Below are 21372 nucleotides of genomic sequence, written 5' to 3' on the forward strand. Positions count from 1 at the left end.
AATTTATTATACATTGCACTTTGTTATTGTGATATCCTTCTATTTAAGCTCAAGTATTGCCAACTAATATCTCAGATTGTGACTTTCCACAGTAGGAGTCTGTCCTCAATGTAATCAAATAGATTTTTAAAAGATCTTCAAGATTGAAAAATAATGTACTCACAACTTCAAGACAATCAACAATCTTGGATAATTTCTCTTCGGGCAAGCCTTTCAGTAGAGAAACACTGCATAAAAAAAATGTATTTTTAAAGAAATTGCACCATCTCGTTATGTCCATTCTATACCCTTACTGATATTCAGCACTATCAAACAGACAATGAGTTCTGAATTTCTTCAGCTCTGTACTTAGACATAGCACAGGAAACACATGTCCTATTCTCTATGCAGAAACCCTGACTGTATATTTGACAAAGCACATTGAAATGGATATATCATCAAGACTGAAATTTATGGAATAAAAAGGGACATGATGGAAAACAGAATAATATTAAAAGTTATTTATTGGATGGTAAGATGCATATAGCGATAATTTTTCCCTGGGTCTTGTTGCTAGGATTACTGTTTTTCTCCCTCTGTCGGCGATATATCAGCAACTTTGACTGGGGTCTCCATTTCCAAATTTGCAGGTAAAAAAGCATAAACAAGCTGAATTATGAGCAAAATAGTAATAGGTTTTAAGATGATAAAGACAGGCAGGTACAAGGGTGGATACAGTACTGTTGTAACTCAGAGACAAATGCGAAGTGTTATACTTCAGTACAAAGAATGGAGAGAACACTGACTGAGCAGTATTGTCATCACGTTTCCTCAGTCACTTGCATTGATCTTTACTACTGTACCATTTATCCATTATATTAGTGGTCTCAGTGGATAGATGAGACACATCAGTCCGGCAGTTGTTGGTCTAATGCCAGTCATGTGACCTGTCTGGACATCTAGAGCAGCCCCAGGGGCTCTCAGTTCTCACCTGCTGAGGAAGTTGAAATATTTCTTATTCCTTGCCTGTGCTGTTTCCATCATGATGCTCTGGAAAACCTGACGATCCAGAACCCAAATCCAAGACTCTGTCACAGCTGAAAATGGTACAGCATTTGATTAATTAACATATTTACATATTAAATCCAACATGGTGTTCTGGTTTCATTTTAGAGAATATCTCTACATATACTGTACAATTATAAAAATAATATCTCTAAATGTCCCTGATAAACTCCCACCAACACACCAAAGAACTTCTTCACTAGTCTAAAGGACGTTAGACTTGAAAACACACAGCTGAGCTGGCCAACAGATTGTGACTTTGATGGTCTATTCTTTTATAATTAAATGTAGCTTCTAGGAGTCTTCACCAAATAAGGCAAAACTCTCCTTTGAATTTCCCCAAGGCTGAGGTTAATTTACCTGATCTTAGTTAGAAGATTGCAGGCAAAGCTCATGGTAACACTGACAACATATTAATACAGGAGAGAGAGGGAGAGGGAGAGGGAGAGGGAGAGGGAGAGGGAGAGAGGGGGAGAGAGAGGGAGAGAGAGAGGGAGAGGGAGAGAGAGAGGGAGAGAGAGAGAGAGGGAGAGAGAGAGAGAGAGAGAGAGAGATGAAGTCATCATTTCCCTGGCTCTGGGTTCACTCATTATAGAGCCTAATAGCCAAGGTTAAGAATGACCTCATATAGCCCTCTTTGGGCAGCACAGTTGTCTTAGTCTATTACTAAAAGTGCTCCTCTGTTCAGCCAAGGTGGCATGCAGAGGGTGAGAAACATTGTCCAGAATTGCCAGGATTTTCCATAGGATCCTTTGTTCTACCACAGCCTCCAGTGTGTCCAGCTTGACCCCTATAACTGTAATAGCCTTTCTCATCAGTTTATTGAGCCTATCGGCATCACCTGCGTCGGTGCCATTGCCCCAGCACACCTCCACATAGAAGATTGTACTGGCAACAACAGACTAATAGAACATGTGAAGGAGAGGCCTGCATACTACAAAGGACCTCAGTCTCCTCAGGAAGTAGAGGCGACTCTGGCCTTTGTACACAGCCTGTGTTGGTGCTCCACTCAAGCCTATCATCCAGGTGCATCCCAGGTACTTGTAGGTCCTGGGGGTTAATTCTGCATTTCTGTTGGGATTTAGCAACAACAGGACACTTAAAATATAAAGCTTAACACCATTGTCTGTCTTGTGATGGTACATTTCTGGTATATCAGCTTAAATATTCCATGAACAAGTTTCTAAGCAAATAAACACATGCACATGCACGAGGTTGGAGTCCAGCATCAGGTGTTAGTTCTTCAGCTTCACATATAATTTTAGTCGGTGTAAAATTTGAAGTTGATATTTATTGGATCAGATCAGCTTCACCATACCACTATCAGCTAGTTGTGTACTTACAGAGAGACAGCAGCAACGACAGAGAAACCGACACGTGGAGTCCCAGCTTTCATTACCTTTAACAGTTGCAGTCCTTTTGCAATTGTAGAGAATTGCAAGCTCGCCGAATGCTGTCCCAGGATGCATCTGTCCCAACAATTTGCCATTCTGTATAACTTCTAAAGTCCCATCTTTAAAAGTAGAGTTAAAGTTTATTTGCAATAGCAATCAATGATCATAGTCACATCTACTAGAGATTGGTGCACTAGATCAGGGCACCAGATCCTGGTGTCAGGCTGCACTTCATGACAGGAAGACTACTTAATATGGCTTATTCAAAGCATATCCCTAACTTTCAGTGTTATTCCAAAGTTGTTCTGCTTCATTATCAGCAGACTGATTTACAAGGCAATAAGCACAATGCACTTAATGTCACAGAATCTACAGCAAATTAAAGGCTTTTCAACCTAACTGATCCAAACAAGTATCCTCTTGACTTTTCAAATTAATTGTCTGTTTCTTTCTCTCTTCTGTGTTTTGGCAGCTTCCCCTTAAATGAATATATTCACCTCAACTGCCCCACCTTTGGGCCAGGTTCCACATCATCACCACTTTCGGGGTAATGGATTTTGCCCTAACATCCTTTTAGATTTATCTGTGATTACTACTTTTTTTTTGGTCTTGAGTTCTGGTCCTTCATACATGTGGACCTTTCTTTTCTATATCTCCCCCGTTAAAGCCATTGCTTTGTCTGAATGTCCTGCATTCCTGCCACGGTCTATAAGGAGTTTGTACATTCTCCTTGTCAACGTATGGGTTTCCTCTGGGTTTTCGGCTTTCTCCCACATTCTGAAGACATACATATAGAAAGAGTAAGTTGTGGGCATCCTTTATCACTGGAAGCATAGCGACATCTGTGGGTTACCCCCAAGCACACCCTCAGACTGTGTTGGTTGTAGATGAAACAATGCATTTCCTTGAACGATTTGATGTTTCAATGTAACTAATAAGGCTAATCTTTAATCACATATTTTCTCTTTTTTTTTTGTTTTTGGGGAAAAAGTACAAAATTAACTTCACTTATATATTCAGGAATTGCACTGAGTCAAAGAGATCATCAAATTTTACACTGCCAGTTATCCAATAAAAAATAAGATAGCAAAAGCGTTTAGTAAGAATATCAAACAAGTAAACATTATTCTGAAATCCAAGATTAGACTGTTCAGGAGCATTTCCACACAAATGCTGGAAAGCTGGGACTCTCTCAGGACACTGTGATGAACTAGAGCTCTGAAAACAATGGGATATATTTTTATAAGACAGGCATATAGAACAAAGATTGGCAAATGGAGATGACATGTAGATTGGCCAGAAGAATAGAGCAGGGTTGAAGGCTAAGGCATGTATTTAATAAATGGGTATTAAAGCAAAATGATAAATTTGCAGTAACCTTAAAATAACTGATGGAATTTATTCTAAAATATATGTCAATAGCTTCAGTCTTGTAATATGATTTCCATATTTCCATAAGCATCACTATAATGCTATACAACACAAATTTTCTATTACACATGGTTAACCAGTAGCTAAGAGGTCTGATATAACCTCAGTTTTCAATGAAACAGTTCAATGACAGCTGGGTACTTAGGTGGGTCCTTTCCTAGCCAATGTCCAATGCACCACCAAGTACATTAATCTGTGGATATCAATTCATGACTCTTTGCAATATTGAAGTCTCAATGTCATAAATAGCATTATGTAGAAAACAATGTAAAACTTTCAAAGAGCATGGCACATATTTACTAATTGGTTTCCTTTTAGTTTTATTCACTTTATTGCAAATCAAAATTCCCTAAACACAGAAGATTAATATTTGAATAAATTATGTTGCCTTATGAGGATAGGTAGAATGAGCTAGGGCTTTTTCTTTAGAATGAAGGAGAATGAGAGTTGACTTGATAGATCAAAGATGATAACAGGCATAAGTCAAGTGGACAGCAAGGGACTTTTTCCAGGCTAAACCAGGGAGTATAATTTTAAGGACATTGGAGGCAGACACATTAGAGGCATTTAAGAAACTTTTTAGATAGGCACATGGGTGATAAAATAAAATTGGTGTTCTATGTAGGAAGGAAGGATTAGATTGATCCTGCAGTAGGCTAAAAGGTCGGCACAATATTGTGGGCCTGAGAACCTGTACTCTGCTGTAGTGTTCTATGTTTTATGATTTTGTACTATTCCATGACGAAGGAAGGGGAAAGCAGTGGGTAGGGAAAGGTTGGTACATTTTTGAATTAGAATCATTATCAGGTGAGGGACTGGCGAACCAAAGGGATAAATCAAATTAGAGATATCTTGGTGTAAAGGAAAATCTCTGTCCTCATTACCCCTGATTTAACCCATTGACGCTGTTTACTGCACTAAACTGTGCACTTTTGTTGATGGAGAACATACTTAAGTGTTGCAAAAAAACAGCGCCCTATGGGATGTCATTATTAAGCATCATCATGCATGCATTCATGGCACAATACAGTCAGATGTCACCTAGAGACCAAACATCAATACAATGGCTGTTTCCGTACTGTACAGCTCAAAGACAATGACCCTCACCTGCTAGAACATAGAGGTGGTTTCCCGGTTCCCCCTCCTGGATGACAACATCAGTTTCTTGGTAGCTCCTCTCATACATGCATTCCACAATCTCCCGCACATGCTGGGGCTCCAGCTTCTTCAGGAACTCGTTGTGCATTATGGCATCGGTTATCAATTTCTTTAAACTGCACAATATACATACTCCAATTACCACCAACATCGCTGGCTATGGACATCACAGAACCATTCCATCTACAAAGTTGTACATTATCTTCCCACTTTAACTTTTAGCATTGAACGCTAACTGGCGAGGAAATTCCTTTGACATTCTTTTTTTCCTGGGCATCATTCATTTTGTCACAAAAGAGAACAAACTCAGAACTTGGTCTCACTAAAGCAGGGACAACCAAAAGCAAAGACAACTCTTGTTCTCTAAGATTTAGTCTTTTGTCGACGTACATGCAATTTCAGCCCATATTGTGAGAAACCAGATGTCACAAAAAAAAGTTCACGATGTAGAGCACCCCCCGCCCCCATACACATTCTTTAAGTAACCAAATATACTATGCCTCATACATGGGACTTGGCAGTAAATGGAGTTCACTGGATGAACCATAGTGTAAGATAAAATAGACATACGAGTTCTTTCCTTACACTTGACTGCAGTGACTTTTGTGCCCCCAAAGTATTTTATAGTCAATCTTAAAGTTCTAAGTTAATCTGGTACCTTCTGAATTACATTTAAGAAATATTGCTATAAAGTTATGGACAACAAAGAGTAAAATCAGATAAATGATTATACACTCAGTAGCCACTTTATTGGGTACCTCATAAAGTGGTCACTGAGTGAATGTTCATGGTATTCTTCTGCTGTAGCCCATCCACTTCAAAGTTTGACGTGTTGAGCGCTCAGAGATGCTCTTATGCACACCACTGTTGTAACGTGTGTTCGGTGAGTTACTCTCGCCTTCCTGTCAGTTTGAACCAGTCTGGCCATTCTTGACCTCTCTCATCAACAGGCTGCCTTCACCCACAGAATTGCTGCTCACTAAAGCTAAATGTCTTTTGTGCCCCCAAAGTATTTTATAGTCAATCTTAAAGTTCAATCTTAAATGTCTGTGCTTTCTGCTTCCGATGCCAACGATGCTCCATCAAGATTATTACTGTCCTATGACCAGCCTGCAGGTGTGACACCACAGCTTGTGTTCCAACTAAATACTTCCACGATGCTTTCTGGTTAGAGCTAAAGTTAGGGCAGAATGTGAATGGTACTCTGGATACTACCTTCATGAAGGAAGGAGAATTTGCCATGGTTCTTTTCAGAGCACATGCCAAATATGTGATTTCCACCACCCAGAAGGAAAGGACAGAAAGGCCATGGAAAACCATCTGCAGATTCACGTCCAAGTCACTCACTATCCCGATGCTTTAGAAGTTCCAACCTAATTAGACTGCAGATGCATCTTCACTTTGCGAACTGCATTGGTGAAATAGCTGCCCACATCTTAAGAATGAATGAGAATATCTGGTGCAATGAACTAAACGTTCAACATTCAAGTTTGCTCTCACTGAACAATGTCATCTATAGTGAGAACAGTTTAACTATGTTATTCAAGGATACAGTATGTGGTATTGACAAGTACATAGAAAATATCCATGCCAATGATGCACTTGGTCTTCCGAGGTTGTCATTAGTAAGTGGGGTTATTTAGTTGGAATGAATCATCTATCTCCTACACTGTTGTGGGAATCCAGCTGCTCAATTGCCGGGGCAACAGTGATTCTGATTTCTTACCTGGAGTCCTTCCGTACTCGAAGCTGCTCAATGGAGAACTTCTGCACTCCACGGCAGTAATAATTCCAGGAGGTTGGCTCTGCAGACACCCCCTCTTTAGCCTTGAGCCGTCGGTGAATCTCAGTCGCCACCTGGGCAAAACGTTTCGGCCCTTGGTTGATGACGCTGAGGAGTTTCTTGTGTTGGTTGACAGCAGTGGATCCAGAGGTGCTGTTGTACCCAATGGCATCTTGAAGCTTGGCGATTTGGGAAAGCTTTCCTTTCAGTTCTTTCTCCAGGGATTGAATTTTCTTTGACTTCTGCCTCAGCTGATCATCCTTCCTCCTCAGTTCTTCTTCTAGACCCAGGATCTTTCTTCTGAGGGTGTCCAAGGCCTCCGAGGAGGGTTCTGTTGGGGCTGGGGGAGAGTTGTTCTGTTCAGGCTTTGTTGCTCTCACAGAACCGTTTCCCATTGCACAAATATAAATCATCCCAAAGATCTCTCAACACAGGACCAGCTAGACAGCTGCCAAAAGAAAGAAGACATTCATACAGGAGAATATTGTTAAAACACAGGTGGTTGAGTTACTGCTTCTTGAAGTTCTTTAACAGATTGTTTCCTGTTCTATTAACAATCATTTCCTCTTTGCAAGTAACATGGTAAACAATTAAACTTAAACATATGTGCAAAACAGTCTCAAAACCTTGGCCCAGTATCTCAAGGGCATTGTTTTGTGGAATGATGGAACATGCACTCCTCTCCATTATCCCCATATGCTGGGCTGTCGATTGTTTCTAATGTAGAAAACAGAGTTGGCAACTTGTACACAGCATACTTCCCAAACAGCAGTATGATAATGATGACTTGCTTACAGCCTTGGATTGAAGGATAAGTACTGGGGAGAGCTCCTGCGTCCTTCTTTGAAATACTGTCAATGGGATTATGTGCATTCACACTAGAAGCATAACAAGGCAGCCTCAAATTCGTCTGAAAGACAGCACCTCTAAACTTGAATAAATCAGACACAACTTTTAAAGTTTTCCATTTTTGCTGCATATTATTCTGCACATTTGTATGTGACCTGACAGGGAAAACATGGGGGCGGTTAGATTACACTGGCAAAGGGGATGGGATAGCAGAGAGGTAAAGATGACTGAAGCTGTTGAATGCATTGAATTGACTGCCTATTCATGGTAGTAGGATGAGTCAGGAAATTCATTATTTGTCTTAATAATTGGTCTTTAGCATGAAATCTCGAAGAGATGTAATGTTAAAGACATAAATACAGAAAAAAATACATCAACTGATTGACACCTTCAAAGTGGAAATGGTGCATCAGCCAAACCAGACCCAGTCCTGGTTTGCCAGAACGTGGTTTTTATGATTAAGTATGAGAGCCTGTTTTACTGTAGGATGGACAGTGATTTTATGTGGGCAAACAGTATTGTCAGAATTACAGTATATTATGTCTGGGTAGCCTCCAACCTGACGATACGAGTATCAATTTCTCCTTGATTTCTCCTTCTGGTTAACAAAATTTTCCACCCCAACCCACTTCCTCTATTCCTCACTCTGACCTTTTACGTCTTCCCACTTTGCCTACTACTCCCCCCGTCCCTTCCTCCTCCCCTCCTACACAATTTTTTCCTCTGCAGCTTCACCTATCATCTTCCAGCCAGCCTTTTTCCTCTTCCCCCCACCCATCTTTTAATTCAAGCATCTGCTCCCTTCCCTCTCAGTCCTGAAGAAGGGTCTTGGCCTGAAATGCTGAGTGTTCTTTTACTCTTTTCTGTGGATGCTGCCTGACCTGCTGAGTTCCTCCAGCATTTTGTATGTGTTGCTATACATATACATATATCTTAACTTGGATCTTAAAAATGAATGTTCTGCTACTCAGGAAAAGGACAATCAACTGAAGAATGATTAATGAAAGGCTGCATGAAATGTGTAACAAGCTGGAATAACTTAACATTGAAGATTAAAGGGGAAGGTTTGAAGGACACTTTTCAGACAAAGGGTTATTAGAATTCAGATCCATTAGCCCAAGTGCCTATTTCAGATGAGATAATACATAGTTTAAAGGGGATGTTAGATAAATATTAGCAGTACAACCGAATCCAGAGGTAAAGTTTGGAGAGTGAGATTAGCAAAAGGGACTCAGACGCCATTAGACAAATTACTCAAACCTATGATGCAATGAAGAAACCTCAAAAATCCTTCAGCTTGTCAAACAATGATGAAAGTGATCTTTAACTCTTTGTTCCCCCACCCCAAGAGTGGTGGTAAAAATACATCTCCATGAATTCCAAAATAGACATAGAATAGTACAGCACATTACAGGCCCTTCGGCCTACAATGTAGTGCTGACCCTCAAACCCTGCCTCCCATATAACCCCCCACCTTAAATTCCTCCATATACCTGACTAAAATACAGTATCTCTTGAGCACTGCAAGCAGGGTCTGGTGGCGGTTTAGAGGTTCCTAAATCCTTGGAGTATTGGCATCCAGAACACTGGCGACTAAGTAATTGAATGTGTTCAAGGTTAAGATATTGGTTAGGGTAACAGGAAAATCAAAGTTCATGAGGAAGAGATGGCAAAGTGTTGAAGAACAGATAAGACATTATCTTATTAAGTTAGGGGAAGTAGGTTTTATTACTTTAGTTTCTTGGAATACTTTGGAAGCGAGACAAAGTGAAAAATGGAGGGGGAAGAGAATGAAGAGTGCACGGGAGGATGGAGGGGACGGCACGGGCTCAGTGTGTGTGGGGGGATAAGGTGTAGAGATTGGTGAATTGAGAGGTGGAGGGAGAAGGGAGAAAGAAGAGTGCGGAGGGGGGGGGTGTAGGGGAGACTTTGTAAAACAAGGGGTGCAAGAGGGAGGATGAGGGCAGAACCTGAGCACGGGAGACACTGCCCCAATGTACGGAGTTCAGGAAATGTGCTTGGCTGTGCCAGCCGACGGGGGAAGAAGTAATGAACTAAAACGCAGATTACTTGCATTACTTTTCGCTTGACCTCCCCAGCCCCCGAATAAACTTCAGAGGAGAAGGGCGAATTCGCCCGTTTCACGCCGTAGATCAACAGTGCTTAACAATGAAGTTCGATATTCAATATTTCAAAATACATCCGTCTCAAAGTGAGAACATAATCGAAAAGGAAGTTAAACACACAATTGATGGCGGCAAAAAACAACTTGTGGAAGAAACGTAGGATATAGACGGGAAGATAGTACTCGTCAGAGACACCTTAATTCCTTCCATCTTTCCTGTGGCCCGCTCTTCTCTTCAATCCCTCTAACATTTTCTCCGTCTCCTCTGCACCCATTCATCCATCTCCCTCCAATGTCCGTGCACCTTCCATCTCCCACCATCCCCCTTCATCAAGCAGTAGACGGTGGCGGGTGGGGTATAAGATTCTGCATGTTGAACTTGCTTCCTTCCTAATTACTAAGCGTGCAAGCGGCCCCCGACCTGCAGTTCCCAGCGATGAATATCTGGCTCTCTTTCAAGAACCTACTGCATGCAGATCGTCCGAACACGCATAGTGCCAGCAGGGTTTCTCAATTTTGCATCTTCCAGTCATCATCGCACACAATGTTTATCACCGCCTCCGGGGCCCAAGTCCGTCCCAAAGGGAAGTTTAATCATAACGTATGAGGTGGGAATTTTGAAAAAGCTAAATACGCCGAACAAAGTGCGGTATCATTTAGGGGGATCGCTTTAAAACGGAGAAGGTGGCATGTTCCTCAGTAATCTTCCGTTACACAACTCTATCTGTCCTTCTTCCCTCCCTTAACTGGTTCCTCTACCTTTCTTGCTGAACAGATTCCACCATCTGCAGCCCCTTGCGTCCACATAGCTTCCTAACTGCCAGCTCCATATGCCGCACCCTTTATAAAGTCTTTCCTTATCTGTGCCTGCCTATCACTCACCGGCCAATCTCCCAGTTCCAACTCTCTCCACCCCTCACCTGGTTCCACCTGTCCATTGCCGGCTCCTGCTTCACCCTTCTCGCTTACCTCTTTACACTAGCTCTATTCCCTTTGCAATCCTGGGGATTCGACCCGAAACGTAAACCATCCCTTTGCCTCCACAGATGCTGCTCGGCTTGCCGAGTTCCTCCGGCAGTTTGTATTTTGCTCCTTGTCAAGCCACTGTTTTCTGAGTACGGGCAATGGGCGGACTCGGCCGATGCACAATCTTGGTAGAGGCGGTCGTGTGTGTCTCCTCCTCTCCCCCGTCCCTCTGCTCTCGGGTGTCTAGGTTTGTCAGACCGACGGGATAGTGAAGACGGGTGACGATCCCAGCTCCCGCAGTCTCGGCTCTGAATCCTCTTCACCTCACCGCCTCCCTCTAGAGGATCAGAGCTGGAACTGAAAGCCAATCGGAAAATACCCAAGGAATTAAACTTGTCCCGGAGCAGCTTTATAATCAGCAAGGGAAAGTTTCCCGGGAGAACAGAGTGGGGTTATCTGAATTTGATTGGATAGGACATTCAATGCTGAATGATACAATGCGCGAGAAGTGACACCCAAATGCGCTGATGGAACTCAGCGGGTCAGGCAGCTTCCATAGAGGGAAATGGACAGTCGACGTTTCAGGTCCAAACCCTTCATCGGGATTGGATGTAGTCCTGCCACAGTTGACAGTTCTGAAGAAGAGACTCGGCCTGAAATGTCGACTGTGTTTTGTTTTATTTTCATGGATGCTGCCCGACCTGCTGAGTTCCAACAGCATTTGTATGTGTTACTCTGGATTTCCAGCATCTGCAAAATCTCTTGTGTTCATGATTTGTTCCTCCAGGGATGTAGCCCGATCCGCTGATTCCTCCAGCACTTTTGTATGTTGTTCTGTATTTCCAGCATTTGCAAACTCTTGTAACTCCAGAAGTATTATAAACATGGGGATGAGTGATTCAAATGTAACACTGATATTCCTAGTGTAAGCCAGGAGAGTTTCCTGATGTGTGTAGAAAATGACAAAGAAGCAGGACTGGGTCCAGATCTGGGAATCATGTTTCATTATAAAAGGGGCAATAGTGATCATTGTATGCTTAGAAAATTGTGAAAAAGATTACATAGAATGAGATGCAGAAGTACCTCTCTGAGGCAAGAGTCATTTTTAAATGCCTTAAGGGATCAGGTGCATTGGTGTTAATGCAAATTTTACATTTCACTGTATGTTTCCATGTATAGTATATGTGATAAATAAATCTGGATCAGAATCTGAATCAGAGAAGGAAGATCATTGAAAGAATTTAACACAGTTGCTTGTAGGAATGAGGAATAAGGAGATAAGCAAACAGCATATACATGGTAATAAAGAATTATTGGACTCAGAATCAGATTTAATATCACTGGCATATGTGGTGAAATTTGTTAACTTTACAGCAGTAGTACAATAAAATAAATGATAAATAAATATAGAGAAAATACTGAGTTGTATTCTGTGTACATACGCCTACTGATGCCTCTGGACACAACTTCAGTGATGTTCCTGGAATTATCGGGTGTTTCGGGTCTTTCAACATCATACACCCTCCTCCAGGTGACTCAGCCGGGGCTGATCAGACCCCAGCTTGTGTGCAGATGACTAGCTACTTATGACTCCATGACTCCCCTCTTTTGAGCCACAGCCATCTTGAGGCCCTCTCTGCCGCATCGGTGGTATTGCGGATGGCTCTCCTCTTCCTCTCTTCCTTGATGCCCAAATTGCTGAAGGCTCTGGCTAAGGAATGGGCTGTGAATCCCCTGCAACCAGCCTCCACTGGGAGTATATATATGTCAAATAAGTAGTTATTCTGATGAAGAAAAAACCACTATCACATGGGTTGAATTAAAGTGTGATTAGCTTCCACGTTCCATGATGTACCTCTGTATAACTTTAAGTAATATAGCTTTAAGTCACCTACATTCTTTTCCAAGTTATTTATGAACAATATATTACACTATCATTACTACATCCCATGTAAGTTGTAGAGAGGATGGGTAAGGAATGAACAGGGTAATCAACATGTCTCTAATGGGTGAGACTTGGGATACTGGTGATCCTGATGTTTATGGAGCCAACCAAGTAATACATTAATAAGGGCAATTAATCAAACATGTGCAAGTTAATATTGTGAAATGTATGTTAGAGGGGTTGCTAAAATCTGATCAAAATGGAACATCCTAGTCTCATTCAGTCAGAACTCTTTGTGCTATAAATGCCAACTACACCCTTTCTGCAATTTAAAACCAAATTGATTTCTGACTTACCCAGTTCCAATATAGTACCTTGAAAAATTATTCAGCCCCCACAACTATTTTCATATTTTACTGTCTCATTTTCAAAATTTAAAATATATTGAAGTAGGATTTTTGAGATAATCTACAAAACATTGTGCATCATGTCAAATCAAAAGAAAAATTCCAAAACCTGTTAACCAGAACTGTGAGTCTGAAAAAGTATTCATGCATTTTATAACTACTATGCTAACTTTCCTCAGGAGCAATATATTCAATTACCTTACCAACTCCCCCAATTAGTTGTCAGAAATTGGAGGATCATGTGTTTTTGATGAATTCATAAGAATAAATACCCCCTCTCTCTGTAAGGTCTAAACAAAATCAAAATGAAGACAAAAGAGCATTCAAGGCTAGTCAGGGAAATGATAATAGAGAAGCACAAATCTGGGGAAGGGTACAAGACCATCTCAAAGACACTGAACATACCTCCAAGCTCAGTACAGTCCATTGTGAAAAGATGGAAAATATATGAAGCCACAGCCATACTTCCTAGGTAAGTTTGCCCCTCTAAACTTAGTCACTGGAGAAGAATGACATTTCTAAGAGAGGCTACTGTGATGCCAATAGTCACGCTGAGTGAGCTACAAAAGTCAATGGCTGGAACAGGAGATAAAGTTTATGATTCCACAAACTCTAAAGCATTGCTCAAGAATGGTATTTATGGAAGAATGGCAAAGAAGCCTTGGTTTAAAGACACGTTACATCCTTGCCCATAAAGATTTTGCAAAGTGTCACTTGAAAGATACTGTAACGATGTGGAAGAAGGTCTTGTGAACAGATGAGAATAAAGTGGAACTTTTTAGCCTTAAGGCTAAGCAGTAATGCACGTGAGACATAAATCTAACACTGAACACCATCCCTACTGTAAAGTATTCAGGAGGTAGCAGCATGCAACAAGGATGCTTTTCAGCAGCAGGAATGGAAATCTGGTCAGGATTGATGGGCTGATGAATGCTGCTAAACACAGAGAGATCTTGGATAAAAACCTGATAGCCTCTGTCAGTAAACTTAAACTGGGAGGAAGCTTATCTTTCAGTAGGACAATGACCCTAAGCACACCGGCTGAGCAACCTGTCAGAGCCGTGGCTTCAAATGATGAAATCTGGTGTGCTTGAGTGGACCAATTGAACATCTCTGACAAGACCTCAAAATTGCTGTCCACCACTGCCCCCCCAACTATACTGGCACTACTTGAATAATTTTGCAAAGAGCAATGGACAAATCTTGCTCCATCATGTTGTGCAAAGCTAATAGAGACTTATCCAAAAAGAATTTAATAGCTATAAGAGGTAGTTCAACTAAGTACTGAGCAAAGGGGGATGAATATTTTTGACCAGCTAACATTTCAGTTTTTGAATTTTTAGTTTTTCATGCTATACAATGTTTCCTGTTTTTATGGATCTACTGTAAAATAAGGAGCATGTGACTCACAAATTAAAATTCTCAGTTGAATTGATCAAAATCCTTGGCTGTAATGCTCTTTTATGTGAGCAAATGGTTTGGGGGTTGAATACTTTTACAAGACACTGTTTAACTGGGTTCGTTGGAACATTTGCATCATTGTCTCTTGCACCATCTAATTCTGCATGTCTTTCACATTACTCCATAAATTACTTTTGTCTTTGAACTTAGCTTTTCATTCAACATCAGCCCCTCTATTCTTCTCGCTCCCATGATTCCAAAACACCTCTCCTCAACTTGGTACTTTTGCTCATCAAGTTAACCTGACTTTTTTCTGTTGGCAGCTGATGATATTCCACAAAGGAAGAAAGTGGGTCAAGCTGAACATTTCACTACTTCCATAGTAATTCTACCAATTTTGTTGGAATAAAACTAATGTTCTGGGAGATAGGGTTAGTTCATTTCAGCTATTTTTCTGAGGAAAGATCAATTAGAGATCAATAAATCTATGTAATTTTCCGATTTCATCTTCCTGACTGCAAACTTTATGAAACAAAGTGATGATAGATGCCACACATCTAGTTCTTCCAGCCTAGTGGAAGGAATTACTTTATTCAGAATGCTTTATATGTGTTTGAATTCATCCCAGAAGAATATGGAAGCCTAGAGGTCAAGTTTATTTAACAATTGGGATCAATTGTTTTGTGAAGGTAGGGAGATTGCTGGGGAAATACACAAGGTATAGAATCAGGATAAGGCACAATAACAGCAGAGTGGGTTCCAAAGTCTATGCACCCTAATCCTGGTCCCAAATTTTCACAAGAAAGAAATGACGAGATTGAAACTACTGCTTCCCCAGGGGCCAGCTACATATACCATTCTCAAGTGTATTTTAAGTGAAATTCTGTTAAATAATTTCAAATAATCTTTAAAACAATCAAAATGTCCCATGGGAGGATGTTTAAATCTAATTAGATCAAACTCTGTATGCAAGTTATTTGGGAAATATGCATTATAGAAGTGTTAACTACTTGTATCCTGAATGTTTCTTTAGCTCAATCCAATTTAAAATAAAACAATGCTTTACTCTATTATCAATGAAGGGTAGTTCTGCCTTGGTTTTAGGTGAGCTTTTGGATGATGGATTTAAATTGTGGAATTACTTTGAATTTGGCAACAATTCATTATTAATGATTAATATAATGCAAACAACCAAACTTCATGCAAATATTTTTTATTCAATACAATCGCTATTTTTCTACCTTAATGCAATTCAGAATGGTAATCAACTTATTTCTCAGTATCGTCTAATCATTCAAACACACAGTTATATGTTAAAGTGAATTAAAGATTAAAGTAGATTAAACAACCTAACTGCACTGTAAGTACTCTTCAGTATAACCAAAGCAAGAAGCCCACTCGGCTCCTCAGGGTTGCTCTGCTGTTCAGTTAGGTCAGGCAAATTTATGTTCCCAACCTACATATCATCTACCCTGACTATCGTTTACTAAACACATTTCTCTCTAACTCATCCAAAAGTTCTAGGGGTCACCTAGTCTTTTGGTGAGGAAAGCCACTCACTTCACCCAAACTGGATACAAGATTTTCTTCTTCAATAGTTCTCCTAAAATAGCTTGACCCATGAAAGATGTTCCTTTCATCTTCTTTCAATCTCACCTTGGCACTGTCTTTTAACAATTGTGGCAGTGTTGCACCCTTTCTGAGGCCAAAATGACTCCTGTGAGCAGAATGTCCAAAAATGAACTAAAATTCAATGTTTTGTACAACTGGTGCATTATCTGCACCGTTGTGAGTTCTAACCCTCTGTGAACTAATGTTGATCTTTCCAATGGAGGTTGCGGATCTAAGTTTATGGAAAACTTTATTAGAATTTATCAACAACAGTAAACACATAAGGATATCAGTAACCCCTGAACTCATATCTGCATGTTGACTACAGTGAAACTGAATCTTGGGAGATGAGTTGGATCAGTAACCCCAACCCATTTTGTGTTTCGTATCGAAGCATGTGCTTCAGTCCAGTGGATCCATATTGACTTTCTGGCATCTATTCTCACTAATCCCACACTCATTCAACTCTTAATTTCCCCACATTTCAATCAGTTAACCCACTCGCTTGTGCACTAGAAGCAATTTATAATAACCAATTAACCTACCAAAATATATGTCTTTGGGAAGAGACCAGGGCATCCTGAGGAAACCCACACAGGGAGAACATGCAGACTTCTCATGGACAGCGCCTGGGGTCAGGATTGAACCTCGGACAGTAGAGCGCTGAAGCAGCTACACCACCGCAGTGCCACAAGTTACCCATTGCCTACGAATTTCAAGATGCTTCTAAATCAACATCAATAAAAATTATCAACTGGACGGCTTCATCCACAATTTATCCCCATGGCATAAATATAGACAGACCGGTCCCTCCCTCACCTTCTCCCACCTAGATCTGTGACCTTGCTGGGACATCTTGTGGAACCTACGGCTAAATTTGACAGATAGCAAAGTTGAAATCATGTAGTAGACATGGAATGGCAGTATTAGTGGCCACACGTACATCGAAGCATACAATGAAATGCGCCATTTGCGTCAGCATCGCAGTTTCTGGTCACAATCTCCAATCCTAAATCTTTGGAATGTAAGGGGAGGGGAACGGAGGTCCCCATTGAAACCCATTGCGGTTAAGAGGAAAACGTACATATTTATTTCACTTCGTAGCTGACGGGTTGAAATCTTCCAGTATTTTGTGCGTGGTAACCATTGCAGACAACGGCGGGATCGAACTCGGAGCGTACTATACAGTGAATGCTACAGCAGAACATCTGTCTCAATGATTCAGCCGCAGGCTCCCGCCCTTCCCACAGCCCTGCTCATCGTTATCCAGCCTCTCTGCGGTTGCCCTTGAATCTTCATCCACTGCCGTTCTGTGTAGCATGTTCCAGATCACCAAATCTCACTCTGAAAAACCAAATTCCCTCATGGTCGTTTTTTGCGAGCAGTTATCAACTACTGCAGCAAGATTAATGGGCAACAAGTTAACTGGTTATCCAGATCTAATCGTTTTTTTTTAAAAAAAATCGGACCAACTAATGTATTTCAATTCTGGAAGTGAAAACACTTAAGTCTGGAGCAGCATCTGCTAACTTCAAACACGCCGCTCCCTACCTCAGCTCCTACAGAGTGCGCCCAGGACTTTTTAATGTTCACCGTTTGAAGAGAAGCAGGACGGATCGTGGCCTTCCAAAGTTAACGTGAACTCCACATCCTTCTTACTCAAGGAAAGATAAAATATTGAGCGCTGCACTGATATGACAGTTCGGGTCACGCTAAATATCCGTCATGGACTTGGCACGCTTCACGCGCTTTGAAGTCTGAAAAAATCATGCTTTATTTGCATTTATCTTAATTCTTTCTGACAGGTCTACAGCTTCCTTCCTCCACTTTGAGACAAAGATGGACTCAAAAGGATTACTTGGTGGTGTGAACAGAGGTTGTATTTGACATTGGCTTGAATGAATTAAGAGTTTAGATTTACCGATAAGATGTACAACGTGAGATGATTTTGAGTCGGACACCAGCGGCGACGCGGGTTGATTCCCACATTGGAATCATTAGCAGAGTTTGACGTCTTGCCAAGATCATTTAACCTGTTCTCGGACAAGTTTGAAGTTTCCCTTGAAAAGCTTTTAGAGCAAATAAAACTCGATTTCTCTGTCAGGCTTCGCATTCCACCCAGAGTTAACAATTCTGAAACGGCAATGAGGAAACTGCAAGACGATCAACATGTCGAGAGCAGTAGATGCAAAATATCTCTGGCTAGCTAAGAAGAAAAGGCATAGAACATTTTTTTTCAGTTAGAGTGTTTGCTTTGTTAGAAGAAGGGGCAGTGAGCGCCTTATACAACGTTAGATCATGTTTTACAGCCCATAATATTGTGATTTTTTTGGGGGGGCACTGGTACAATATAAAGCAGAGAAATCTACTGAAACCATCCTAAGCTCAACACGGGTCAATCCAAATCCAAATCGGAACTCATCAAATCATTACAGTAAATATAACAACCCTCCAGTCTAAGCATCATCCTTAGGAATCTTTTCTTCCATTTGTCCATCTCAATGACATAATTCCTGTACCGGGGTGACCAGAAATAAACACAAAACTCTGTGCCTCCCAACATCTTGTACAGTCAGTGCCTTGGATGGCTGTGTCAGATGCGCTAACCAGGGCCCTGCCATTTATTGCTAATCCCCGCATTGTTTTAACTTAGCAAAAATGCAGTTCTTTTTCACTTCTCTGAGTCAAACCCCATTTCCCTTACCATGACCCATTTTTCCAGTTCGTCTAGATCCTGCTGGTGTCTTCACTGTCCACTATGCCACCAATTCTGGTGCCATCTGCAAACATCATAAACATGCCAAGTACAATCTCATCTTAAGACATTGTGACATGCTGCAGCCAAATTGGGCACAGGAAGCTCCCACAAATAGTACTACAATAATGTGCAGATAACTCATCTTACATTGAATGAGGCATAGATATTAACTGGGATTATTCTGTTTTTCTTGGAAACCATTGAAATGTGCTTTTGCATACAGAGCCTCAGTACAGTGTACTACCCTGAAGGCACATCTAGCAGTACACACTTCCTTACAGTGCCTTGATTTTCATAGCTGCGTCTCTAGAGCAAGACTTGATTGAATTTACTGTACAAGCTCATGACATATAAGTGAGAGTACTTCCAGCTGAAAAATAAGTGTAAACTAAACTGGAGGATAACATCCAGTTAATATGCATTACTTGCCTTTTTGCCAAAAAGAATTTATTTGCTATTTGCTTGATTTTAGATTCATATGATTTTTCAATTATGGGAAGGCTGCATTTGTAAATATTCACTGGGATACCATTGGTCCCTTCTTCCTTAAAAGATGGAATTGTGTCAGTTTCCTCTCTTCAGTTGATTATTCTTGGGAACATTCTCAGAGCAAACATTAGTCAATCCAGGCTCAGAATTCAGTCAGTTAGAGGGGCTTTGTAACCCAATCATGTAAATTGGTTAAGTGTTTATTTTGTATAGAATGTGAAGCAGCATCTGTGATTTTTTTTCCCAAGATTAATGTTAAGTCACTTCACTTAACATAAACATAAGAAATTCAGCAAATGCTGGAAATCCAGAGTAATACATATAAAATGCTGGAGGAACTCAGCAGGTCAGGTAGCACCCACAGAACAGATAAACAATCAAAGTTTTGGGCTGAGACCCTTCACCAGGGCTCATGACTGAAGGGCCCTGATGAAGGGTCTCGGCCCAAAACGTTGACTGTTTATTCCTTTCCATAGATGTTGCCTGATCTGCTGAATTCCTCCAGCATTTTGAATGTGTTACTCTATTTAACACGCTCTTTCCTTTTGTAGTCCCCATTCTCAAACTGGAAGCAGGCTCTTTCTTAATTCTGTTTTAAATGTTACTTGAAAACAGAGTATGGTTTGAACCATAATTAAACTACTGGTAAGTCTAGGCACTATCACAGTTCTTTCTCCATTTATCATCATTAATAAAGAAATGACAGTGTGGAATTTCAATCTTAAAATTTTATGTTCTGTACAGTAGATATAACAGACAAAAACAGATAAGCCAAATGTTGTCGTAAGCCACAATTTATCCAAAGCCTTTTATAATTCCACAGGGTAAAACATTTGTTATTTTCATATCAGAATGCCACACACAGTGGTAAAGTATCCTGCATTAAAGGCACAGGAATAGCAAATTAAAATAACTTTTTTTTTAAAAATAGATTTCTTAAAAATGAAATGTATATACAGTCAAAGTTTCTGCATGCAATTAGTAAATGTGAATGACCAGCAAAAAGACTCTGTCAGCTAACAGACCTCTACCGATTCACCAAAAATAAAACTGGAAAATGGAGTCATATTATCCTCCTTCAATGTACTTGATCATAATAAACTCAAAAAATATAATACAAGTTCATTTACAATTATTTTTATAGTATCATACATCTTATGCTACAAAAAACAAATCTTAATATAAAAAACTTTGTAAATGTCTTTTTTGTGATTGTTAATGTTAATGTATACACTTCAACAAATTTATTCAAAAGCATTAAAAATAAGTTATGCAATATGAATTCAAAATTGAATGTTGTGTTAAAATATACCATTAAAAATGAACACATAGCACATATTGCTTCTGTAACTATGTGATGACAGTAGCAAATATCTCCCGTAGCTAAGATACTTGGAGTAAAACAAAAGTGAACAAAAAGTGACAAGTCCCCAAGCATTATCAGAATACAAGGATAAGAAAATGTGTTGGATCAAATTTCAGAAGTCAAAATATATTGTTTACTGAGAATCATTAATTAGAAAATCTTGAAAGTAATTTTTACATCTCTGTTTTTTTTTTCTCCTTGATTTGCATGTGCAGTAAAGTCTATATATCTTGCAAGTATAAATTGAACCAATCAACTCACTGGAGCTTATGTAATAGCATTGTATGCTATGTGTGTTCAAGCTGCAGCATTGATTGTGAAGGCAGTGGTTTGATAGAAGGTAGGCTGATCAGCCAGCAAGCTGGCACATGCATGATGAGTTGCGTGGCCTCTGAGCTGTATCAGGAATTACAGCAAAATGGAATTTCATCATCTTCAATAACATTACAACTTACAAAAGCTAAAATGATTGCTTGGATAGGAATGAATGGATGCCTCATATAGCCATATTAAAAAGGCATGTGCCATATAGATCTCAATTATTAAAAAGTAACATTGTTATCAAGCATGCATAAGTGGTTACAAGTAGGCTATAAAGATGATATTATTGCTCTGCAGACCAGTTATGTTTTGTTAAAACATAGGGTTTCTCTACAATACATACTGATCACTTCCATTGTCAGACTGACATGAGAAGCATCATTT

At 40.2% G+C, this 21372-nt stretch overlaps 1 protein-coding gene across 1 annotated transcript in view; it reads right to left on the bottom strand.

The window, feature by feature from the left end:
• Positions 1-10959, bottom strand: part of LOC132378994 (cGMP-dependent protein kinase 2) — a 59117-nt gene extending 48158 nt beyond the window's left edge. The window contains exons 1-6 of the mRNA XM_059946423.1: positions 10754-10959; positions 6754-7258; positions 4977-5143; positions 2444-2557; positions 971-1076; positions 164-227 (exon numbers count right to left, since the gene is read on the bottom strand). Coding sequence (XP_059802406.1) covers positions 164-227; positions 971-1076; positions 2444-2557; positions 4977-5143; positions 6754-7223 — 921 coding nt within the window. The 5' untranslated portion in view covers positions 7224-7258; positions 10754-10959. The remainder of the gene's footprint in view (positions 1-163; positions 228-970; positions 1077-2443; positions 2558-4976; positions 5144-6753; positions 7259-10753) is intronic.
• Between the last annotated feature and the right edge of the window lie 10413 nt (positions 10960-21372).

Source organism: Hypanus sabinus, chromosome 21 (assembly GCF_030144855.1).
Source record: "Hypanus sabinus isolate sHypSab1 chromosome 21, sHypSab1.hap1, whole genome shotgun sequence".
Lineage (NCBI taxonomy): Eukaryota > Metazoa > Chordata > Chondrichthyes > Myliobatiformes > Dasyatidae > Hypanus > Hypanus sabinus.